Here is an 11,606-nt window from a genome sequence, read left to right as displayed (position 1 = left end):
AACGCATGTTTTTCAAATATTTGTGGGTTTCGTTGCATCGTGTTGTGGTTCTTTTCACAGATTCACTCATTATTGTGAGACGGTTGGTTAGGCAGCAGACTGGAAATTTTTATCTGTGTAAGCGAGCTCGTCTATTAAAGTAGCCACATGCGTGGACATGCCTGAAAATGCGAGGGGTAATTAAGCCCTTTACGCATAACAAAAATTATTGTCATAGCTTTGTACGGCCAAAGTTTTGGTAAGAAACTTGGCCAGTATTCAGTCTTTTGGTAAATCTTAGATCGAAATTCAGGCAATAGCTACAGTTTGATGCTGTTAGATACGTAGGAGATTTTTCGACTCCCCTCTTCAGAGATCAAATGTTAGCCGACCTATGCTATTTTCATCGTTTGATATCGATAAAGGAGCAATAGAGATACAATGCATCCAAAATATGGGTTAAATAATGTGGGGTTGCATTCATTCTGAAAATTTTCATGTCTAGAACTTTTCTGCTTCTTCTTCTGTCATTCAGCAAATCAACAAACGAAAATTCGCTGAGATTGTAAAAAACCAGAACATTTCTCGACTATTTGTGACAAAATCGAATATTTCAATAGCAAAAGCAAAGCAATTTTAGCATGCAAGCTCCTTTAAGAACGATGAAGTTTCCAGCCTACACTCATTAAATAAATCGAGTCGTTTGATAAAATTCAAAAAGAAGATTGAACTGTTATCTCGAATTTTTACTATAACGCACCTAATTGAAGCTATACACCATATGCTTGATAGTGGACAGTTAAGAGTAAATAGCTTACGGTGGGGAAGCGAGTACGATCTTTTCGGCCTTTTGCAAAGTCCAGACTTTGTGCATTGGAATTGGAATTCGCAACTGCTTACGCTAACTGATGTAATATCGACAATTAAATCAGTTGCGGGAGTCGCGAAACTGTTCAACGACAAATTTCGTAGGCATTTGCTTTCTGATAAAGTTGATGAATAATGCCATTGGCTGCAAGGTTTTATTAGAAGCAGCTAGCTTTAATAATTAATTTATCAAACAAATGAAAACATTACAGTGGGCCACGGTCAACCATTAAGCAATCAGCACCACCTTACAGTATAACGACCTTTCAAAATAAGACATTCTATGGGAAATGATCGGAAGAGTAGTCCGATTCGAACAGTTTTCAACGGCTTTTGTCCTTGGACCAAAACTTCTTGGTCTCAGATATTTTAAAAATTTGGGACTGTAGGCTGGAGACAAAATAGCGAGGCGTCCGGCATACGAACTCACCTAAATCGAATCAGTGATTTATTTTTCGGTACAATAGAAGGTCGGCCTATCTTTAGGCTGTCTGGTTGTTGCATACATCCACTTAAAATTAATATACCCTTGTGCCAAAGGGGTACAGAAAGCCCTCAGCTAATTTTCAACTTCTCGTTTCAATTTTGACGAACATGACCATTTCGGCAACGAAGACCAATGCAGAACATATCGAGGGATGGGCATGGCAATGTATAAAAACAAATGCAATAGTATACCTCCTTATATTGTAGTGCAAATTTGGAAAGCATGTGCAAGACAAAAATATTTTGTTCATCTCAAAACCTTAACCATACATGAACTACACCTTCTTACTTACGCATAGGTTGGAATTAAGATTTTGTCGTTAATTGGTGACATATTAGCAAACCGTGTGACACCATATTTAAACTGAATATGAAAGTGATCCTAATGAGCATCTGGGTCACAGGTCTCCGAAAAGATTGTTAGGAAAATGCCATATTTTATGATTTGAGTTTTCACGAAAATTAGTCGATTTTCTAAGAAGTAAACTTTTAAAGAAAAGAGAAACCAAGTACACATTAATGGCATGCTACCTGAAAAAATTAATTCAATTTTTGATAAAAGAAATGACTTCCCTGAGACTACACTTTCTTTTATGTAAAAGTGAATACCAGAGAAATGTTGTCGTCTTTATTTAATATTTAATATGTAATCTTTATAAAGCAGGCGACTTTCGATATAATTTGCTTTCATCAGCCATGTTTCTCATAGCCATGATAAACTCAGGCTACTTATTGAAACTTGTCTTTAATAGCAATAAATATATTTGTTTATCCCTCAGTGTTGAAAATTTATAAATATTTTTAATTTGATGGATATTGTTATATACTCATATACGACTTCAAATAAAGTACCAATTAATTCCATTCAAAAATTAAATTTATATTCATTTTTATTATACGTTTCAACTATTACATGGCACTACACAAATAATGCATATTTATATGAATATCCAATGGCTCGGCTTTGCATCTCTGTAAGCTGCTCAGCTTTAAAATTCATCGAAGAAAACAGTTGAAAATCAAGCGGACATTATATATATATATATATATTTTTTTTTTAACGAAACCAGCACGACAATCAAACCAGTCAACATATGTGTGTTGATGTTTGGATTAAAAAAATTATACCATAAAATGGAAAAAAATTATATTTGCTGTTGAAATCTCTGAATTTTTGATTAATTTACAATGTTTTCATATTAACATGAAACAAAAAAAAGTCTTGAACATATGATATGTATCCTGCTACGATCGGAAAAACTGAAAAATCTGAATTATTTATGCATAATAATTAACAAAAATGTTTGTAGAAATTGTCAGAAAAACATACATCAATTTATTATTTGTTCAAGAGGCATCATCCGAGCTATAGCGTGGTTTCAATGCTTATCGTTTTGCCAATTATACCACAATAATTGATTATATTGCCAAATGTTGGCAATGTAAGGAAATATTCAATACGGAGAGACTTCGAAATCATTACAGTAGCGATAAAACAGTTTCTCGCAGCGCTCTTTTCACGAATTTGACCAGGTGCCAAGGGCTAATAAAAAATAAAATAATTAATACGTGGTATTACCTCCCCCAGCCTGGATAATAGCTTCAGTTCGACTTTTTATCACCTAAGTAAGTTGCGTTACAAAATCTTCATAATTGCCGTTCGAAGCTTTCCGAGACACGTTCACGCCCTGTGTCTGGCTCGTCCCATAGATGCTCAACGGTCTGCGCGCCGTCAGTCCCCCTCAACCTTACCGTGAATGCTGCCTTTGTTCAACTGCTTTCAACTGACTGTTTCGTAGTGACGTAGTCAGAAGCGAATGGTTATTACGCTGTGTTGTCACACATTTTTGGCAACATCTTGCTCGCTGAGTGCAGCCATCGGTGTCTTTTTTTATAACATGCACTCAATTTTATTAAGAAATCAGCAGAGACTTATTTATGTTACCAATTTACGTACGATACATACAAATTCTGTTAGCTTCGAGCTTGTCGTTTCCAACAATCGTATTCCAAGGTTAAGAGTTAACCAACTAGTCTAATTAACCAGAGTTTGCAAATACTTGTAAATATTAGGCAAAGCGAAAAGTTCGTGGCGTTTTTTTTCATCGAAGTTTAAGCGCGCGTATAAATGAAATTGAGAGAGTTCCCCATGGTACTATACAGTATGGATCCCAATGATCATAGTCGTAATTTCGACAAACGACCATACAGACAAGTGGGTATCGACTTATTGATTTAACATTGCTAACTATAAAGCATACCTATTAGGAAGCATTACGGATGGAATTAACAAACTGTAATAGAGAAAACTACATTGTAATAAAAGCAGCCGGCCTTAAAACTTTTGATTTGAATCAAGAATAATGTTTATTTAATTTTCTCTAAAGTTTGGACTGTCAACTCGACATGAAATGGATTGTACAGAAGATAAAAGGGTGTGGTAGACACAAGGGTACGTACTGCCTAAAACTTCAAGGCGGGGCGTTGAAAAGAACATTATCCAATAATGCCGCGGCTTCAACTTTTTCTGATGTGGGGGTAACGTCACTTACGAATCGCAAGCCAGGTAGTGTAACGCAAATAGTAAAAACTGACGTTGGACGGACTTAATATGTTCCACGTTGTATCCTAGCTTGCTATCCACACCGCAACTAAATATACTAGGACTGACTCAAACTCTTTAGAGCATCTTTTAATGAAACCCAGCAGAGATTCAACTTTATTTACAGAAGTATCAATATGAACATTGAATCTGAGCTTAGAGTCAAGAATGATTTCTCCGTCGTTAAAGCACGATACACTGCCCCCTGATCAAATGTGATCATATTATTCAAATGGAGAAAGTACTTGTCAGTTAGCGTATCGACAGCATAAAAACCATAAAATTTTTCGCGAGCTTGCGAAATTATTGCCTCTCTCGGGCATTGCCTTTTCTGCAATGTAATGCCTTTTTTGAGAATTTTGATTCCTTTTCAGAGGTCACTTATTTTCGACTGCGTTAACAAACGTAACATTTTTTTTTACTTATCGATGGGCTATTACTTTTGACAGGGATAGCGTTACCAGGAATTATTCGAATCTAAACTCATTTGTGGGGAAAAAGACGCAGACCTTTTTCTTTAGGAAGTAAGCCAGACGAAGTCTGCACATATAGGTGTCAGCACGTACTGTTACAACTTTATACAAAAATGTGATATAAAATACATGGGGTATGCGATATCCGTACGATGTATGTACAATATGAACGAATTCTCACCTTATTTAATTAAGGGGAGCGACCTTTTTAGGGTTCACAGTGCAACATTGCTCCTCAGGACAATGAAATAATATAAATTTTCTGCTTCAAGAAATCCGATACATCCATATTCATTTTATCTGGTCTTAGGCTTTGTAATGTCGCCGAAAATGAAAGGCATGTAACGCATCGAGGTTGCCGTGGCATCTTGTTTTGAATAAGAATTGTTAAGACACCGCTAGCTAGGCTTAATATTTGAAAATCGCTGAATACTTTGGAACGGACCATGTAACGCAATATTTTAAACGTTTTGAGTATTTGATAACAATTTACAACGTAAATCATTGAAGATGGAAGATGAAAATGATTTTTTTGCAGCAACATCTGACATATATTATCGGACATCGCCTTCGAATTGATTTTGAAGTAAATCAATATATCTTCCGCAACGAATGTTTTGCACATTCCGCTCTTTATAACAAAACATATATTTAATATTTTTTCATTTCGTTTCTTAATGCTTTTCTATCTGTCCTCAAAACCTATCAACAGAAAATATTTATTGCTTTTACTTATCGTTTTCATCGAATTGAAGGGAAACAAAAATTGAATTAGTTGCAAACAAGAAGAGAGAGACAAGTGGAGAGAGTAGAGAAGGGAGAGAAATTGTAAATGTGGAGAGAAATGCAAAAAAAAAAGGCCTTTGGTTATTTTATATTTGTCGCTTCAACGTACACTGTCAAAATGTTAAGACTTGCAAATCCAATGTATGATCTCTTATAAGGAAGTGAACCAATGTGGTCCAAATTTAGCAAAATTAATTTCTTTGCCAAAAACTTTATTGTCTTTCGCTATTTTATTAAAGTATAAAAATAGATCCTTGTAGTCCAAACTGAGGACGGATAATTTCTACATCGATTTCCGTTGGTGGAACAGTTTTCATCATGAAATATTAAAAAGTAAACCCATTTGATATATAAAGGCCAAATTTCTGTAGGAAGATTTTATATGAGAGGACGTTCGAGCTAAATTATTCATATCAGTTTACCTTCTCTTTCTGCCCCACTTGTGGTGCAACGAAATATTAAGTTTGTGGGTATGTGTCCACAATTTTTGAGATATTTCGATGAAATTTGATACACTGATGTATTTTGGCCCAAGGATGAACGCAATTGAAAATGATTCGGACCGGACCGTTTTTTGATCGCTCCCAATATAACGCCTTATTTCGAAATATCGATAAACGCATAACAGTAGAGCGATGTAACTATTATCAAACAAATCATTTATATTTGCACATCCAAACACCTATATACATGTTTCACACATGTTTCTTAGTACGAAAGGAAGCTATCCGTTTTAATTAATTTCCATTATTTATTCCGCTTTGTGTTGTTATGCAAGTTGTTTCTATCCAATTGTTAGGTGACAGCGACGCAATTTCGCAAAAACCAAATACCTCAAAAGGATGGTGTACATGTCTGCGGATATTCAATTCTTGTACGAGCTCATGTTTGCCTTGCGCCATAACAATCCACTAATCATTGGTATCATTGATAATCCTATTTGCTGTCGTCCTATCTCTCTCTCTCTCTCTCTCTCTCTCTCTCTCTCTCTCTCTCTCTCTCTCTCTCTATAACTTTAGCGGCTTTCAATGTTGCACATACGATGGCAAGCATTTGAAATTATCATTTTCGCGTACTAATGCAAAGAAATCCTAACTAAGAAACAATACCTTGAAGTATACGTAACGATGTGCTTGATGTTCTATCAACAGCTTGCAGGAAGCTTTTTGCAACTTGAACGGCATATATTTTCTTATTAACATTGAGTATGTGTTCAAGCGATTGTATTGTCAGTAAAATCATGTATCGTAAGAAAACCACATAAGCGGCTTTTGGAAGCTGAACCGTATCTACAAATTAGTCCGATTCTAATTAAACTTAATTACAATTTCTAATAAATCTTGAATAGATATTCAAACAAACTCACATGCGAAAGGCCGGTGTTTCATTATATACTTTTGCTTATAACAAAGCAGAGTGGGGTCATATAACATATGTCACTCCCTTTGTGGCACCCATACACACAACTTATACGGCTGTAAGGTGTATGCCTAAGTAGCTTACGAAACGAAATCGACTTCATCGTACGCGCCTGTTCTTCACTTTGACTGACTGTCGTTAGCACAAAGGAAAACGAAAATAGGAAACTTGATCTCTATACTTAACGATGCGGCTTAGTCGGCCACAATAACTAAGAAATGAGAAGAGATAACCCATAGCAGCTTTTTACTTGGAATTCTCTACGTGTAACATATTTATTGAGACGGTGTAAAGCTAATATACCAACGTTCACATTTGACAAAAACCTACAATTTACACGTCATAAGGAATATTTCTTAGCGCGAGGGAAAAGATCGATCCGATTAGCCAACTGACACATGCAGTGGCCAACGCAAATTCGCTATAACGCGTACATAAATTTTTTACTTTTTATGTGACGTAATGTTATATCTACGTTAAATGTGTGAAATTCTGCGCTACTGGTCTCGAATTTTGTTTAGTGCTTAGGTTTATTGAAATCTTTATCGTTTGACTAAAACAAATCAGGTCTAAAAATTTGCACTTTCCTTATATATTTTATCTATATTTTCTATATTTTACCTTCGATTGTACAATTGCATAAGTAAAGTACAACAATGACAACAAGTAAAAAAATTGTACGTGCAACATTTGTTGCGTGATCCTAAAGAAAATGGAAAAAACTACATTTTTTACTTCAATACCTGTAGAAAAATGGGAAAAATGGGCCAAGCCTACCCCATATCATAGCGTACAAAAGTTCAATTCTATTCAGTACCTTTATAACGGGCAGAAGCAAGCTTTAAAAACACTATAAAGTATATAAGTTGTTGGCCAGTTTCAAATTTGCAATGCACCTAAGCATGTGCTTCTTCTAGCCTGACCATCGCACATTTTCCCGTTCGCAATGAAGGCGATATCGCCTACAAACTTGCACAAGAGTTTGGAAGTTGATCAAACAAGTCAAAGAACACGGCTACAACATCCACACGCCCACACCACCAAACTGAGAACAGCTTGGCTTTCCTTGGCTTTTGCTACAAAAGATACACGATATAAAGATTCACAAAATTATTCTCAAAGAAAGTCAAAAATACCCATCACCGAAGCATGAGGAGTATATTCAATCATCCGTTCGAAAAAATGTGGATGTCGTCGAAAAACTTGCACGAGAATTTAAGAAGGACCCAAAGGAAAAAGCCTTTACAGCAAATAGTGTGAACTGTAGGAAAAGTTAGTTCCACTACCCTTTTTTAGGATCGCCGTGATTAACGTAAATATATATCATGTACATCAGGTTGCCCACCCACTCTAATGCCACATGTGCAAAGCCATAATTAAGGAGGTGTGGTACCGCCGCAAGACACTTCGCTGAAAATGACATGCGAGACCTCACTGCTGCGTACAGCCCTCCGAGGCATATTCTTGGGGCAGTGGTTGTCCCCAGCTGTGCGGGGTATCAAATAACTAGGTGCGTGATAGACATCGCTCACCGACGCTAAGAAAGTAGTTTCTGTTTCATGGAGCAAGCGGCGTAGCAAATATATACAGCCTGTGTTCCGTGGCGCTTAAATTTTGCTCTCAATGGGCTTCCTCAACTCTCAAGGCTATGGGATTTTTGTACCTAAGTGGCAAGATAAATAGAAATAAAACAAAACAACCTTCGAATGTCGTTTTTCTTTTCTTTTTTCACATGAACAAAGACATACATAGGTTAGGATATAAAAATATGCATAATACAAATACAGTGACAATTTTAACGAATTAATTTTGAGAAATAAATTCCTTAAATATCAGTACAGTGGTGTGAACGAGAAGTGAGTCTATAAACGGAAGTCAAGTAAACAGGAAATTTGCGTACGATTCATTTTACGGGTGCAACGATTCTGAAAAGGACAAGATGAACGTTTTACTTTTTCATTAAATTTTAAACTGACCTTGCAGCATCTCCTTTTGATCAGCAAGAACAGTATTTGGTTGTTGTTTTTATCATTGCGTCAAAGTGTATATGTTTGTCAAAATGTTGCTTCTATCCGTTTACTAAATATTAATTTCATTGAATTCTATGTTTAAAATCTGACGTTCTTTTCTGTTTTTTGCTTTTTGTGTTTCATTCCCCTGCGTTGTGGAGCCATATGGACATTCTTAATTTTTTGATCTATGTTTTTCAGGGTTTTTCGTCTAGTATTGCTGTAGGGAAGTATTTTTTTTTTTGTTGTATTTCTTTTTCTGCATACTCGTCATTGGCGCGTGTAAACAGAAAATGAAGAACTTAGTTCCTTAGCTAGTTGTCACCATCTTGGTGGAGTTCATCGCCCTCCCCGTAAGTTCCGGAGGACCACAAAGTCAGATTATCTCTGAGCAGTTGTAAAATAAGCGTAGACTCCTTGTATAATTCTTCATCGAGTTTATCCACTTGTGCTATCCCTTCATCAAATGCTTGTTTGGCGAATTCACAAGCTTTTTCTGGTGCGAACTGAATCTCATAAAAGAACACCGAGAAGTTGAGCGCCAAACTTAATCTGGTAGGATGTATTGGCTCCATTTCAGCCTTGCCAACCTCAAATGCCTCCTGATAAGCGGTTTGAGAGTGATCAGCAACAGTCTTGCGTGCAGCTCCTGTGGCTATTTCAGCTAAATACCTGTAACAATCTCCCTTCATTTTCAGGTAAAACACCTTATTTTCTGGATCGCTGGCCTTGGGAATAAGGTATTTGTCAAGAATACTCAAAATTTCGTAACAAATATCCGTGAGTTCCTTTTCTACTCGTTCCCTGTACTCGCGAGTGACTTTATGCTTTCCGTCAGAGCCCTCGCATTTATGCTCAATTGAGGAAATTATTCTCCAGGATGACCTGCGAGCAGCAACTACATGTTTATAGGCAATCGAGAATAGATTTCTCTCCTCATTTGACAATTCCACGCCGATTTCTGTGACTGATTTCATAGCTTGAACCATATCATCATATCTTTCTGATAGTTCCGCCATTTTTGCTTTTTGTACTAATACTTCTTTATCGATTATCATCATTTGCGATTTTCAGTTTAACTCTTTATGGCGAACAAAAATAATCCAAAATGATTTTTTCGTTTTTTTTTCTATGTTCAGAGTTACCCGACACACATTTCTTGTAAATTGGAGCCGATTTCAAATATTAAATACGGATGTTAATAGTAAAATAGTAAATAAAAATTCCGTTTGAAGCTTTCACAGAAGGATCTATGACTAATTTCCTAGGGATTAAATTTGTTTTTCCATATTAAATGGAAAAATTGGATGCATTATAAAGTGCTTGCACTTACCGAGCCGTGGGTAATATAAAATACTCTGGTTATTGGTTTCAGTAAGCCTAGCCGTATGCCTTATAATTAAGATAATGCTAGTGAGGAGAGTAGTTTGCTTGGTCGTTTCTGGCAAGATTTATTCTAAATCTACACTTGAATTTCAAGGCCTTACTTGGCGTACTTACTACGTTCAATGCGGTCCCATCACATCCACATTGCAACATAACAAACACACTGGTAAATTAATATCAACGGCAAAATCTACTAATACTCTACGTATAGCTGTTCGCAGGCCAGGAGTATTCCACTATTGTCCTGAATTGGCCGTGGGAATTCTCTGCAGCTATCTAAAAGCGAACCCGTCACATAATCTAGGCAAATAACGATCGAAAACTAGTGCTATTTCCGAGCACGACATTGTCTAGTACACTGCATCGAAAATCAGTAGCGACATTGGTGAGTAAGAGAACATTAGTGTACAAGTGCCCGATTTTCGATTATAATTACGTAGCGAGTTTATGTATTGTTGAAACCCAATAGTTGGTTCAACTTTACTTTAGTGGAGTTGCGGCGAACGAATGTTTACGAAAGCTGTATGTGCTTAATATAGTTTATAAAATGCAACCTGAAGCCAGGCCAAGAAAGAAACTGCAATCCTATCTCCCAGACCGATTGTGAGAACACTATTATTCACGCAATAGAGATAATAAGCAATGGCCGGCAATACCTGATGAAAGTGTTATGTCGTCGTCACGGCAAAGATATTCGCTAATAAGCCAATAATGACGATGTCGTTAAGAACTTGTGCTGACGCAAATTGTTTCTCGATCCTTAGTCATCGCGCTGTACAATGCATTTTAACTCAGAATTATTGTTATATTGATTGCGTTTCCTGTGCCAAACCAATTTAATGCTAAAAGTACTGCGCTGCTCTTTTACGGGAATTTAATGAAGAGTCAATTTAATTCAAGAATACCGAAGAAGAAGAAGAGTTTTCTGGCGAAATAAAAGTCAGGAAAGTGTTTTATAAGCAACTTCTTCTAACAAATTCTTTTATAAAAAGAGAGAGAAGTGTAAGCGAATTTTTATTTGCAAAGACATTTTTTGTTGTTGTCATACTGATGGTGTATAACATTGAGTATCATGCGATGCTAAAAGACTTCTTAAGCCCCAAATAAGTGGAAAATAATTACTATTAACACGTTATGTTTGCGTGACACAATGTGGAAGGACGTACTTTTAACAAACGTGCGGAGCAAAAATAGTATTAATATTTCTGGCTTTGGGATCAGTTAGTAGCCATCAAAAAACAGTGTGCACTCTTGTTGTGCTCACCTTGTCTCAATTCAATTCAATATCAGCCTTATTAAAAAGTAGAGGGGCAAAACCCATGCCCTTCCACTTGAGAGAATATAGTAACATGAACTGTTTTTTGTGAGTTTACGTTATTGATTCAGCTCCTTTTGAGATAAAGTTCGTGCCGCTGCATTACGATTTTTAGGACAGTATAGGTTTCATTTGTAATCCTTAGGAGAGAACTACAAATTATTTACAAGAATCTATGCTCACAATCCTTTAATCCTCGTTCTGGTTTTGCTTTCTGCTCTTGGCTCACTTTTCGATCTACCTTCGAGTGACTTTGCTCATAAACCCTCTTACAAGCAAGTCAC

General features: G+C 36.4%; 1 protein-coding gene across 1 annotated transcript; it reads right to left on the bottom strand.

Annotated features, from left to right (window-relative positions):
- Positions 1 to 8,935: 8,935 nt before the first annotated feature.
- Positions 8,936 to 9,682, bottom strand: LOC119633722 (14-3-3 protein zeta-like). Its single transcript, XM_038027419.1, has one exon. The coding sequence runs from the start codon at positions 9,680 to 9,682 to the stop codon at positions 8,936 to 8,938; it is 747 nt and encodes a 248-aa protein (XP_037883347.1).
- Positions 9,683 to 11,606: the final 1,924 nt, after the last annotated feature.

The sequence above is a fragment of the Glossina fuscipes genome, unplaced genomic scaffold, assembly GCF_014805625.2.
Source record: "Glossina fuscipes isolate IAEA_lab_2018 unplaced genomic scaffold, Yale_Gfus_2 2, whole genome shotgun sequence".
Lineage (NCBI taxonomy): Eukaryota > Metazoa > Arthropoda > Insecta > Diptera > Glossinidae > Glossina > Glossina fuscipes.
This window is presented reverse-complemented; position numbering and strand designations above follow the sequence as displayed.

Coding starts and splice junctions, on each gene's coding strand:
- LOC119633722 (XM_038027419.1), bottom strand. CDS start 9,682: ATGATGATAATCGATAAAGAAGTATTAGTACAAAAAGCAAAAATGGCG.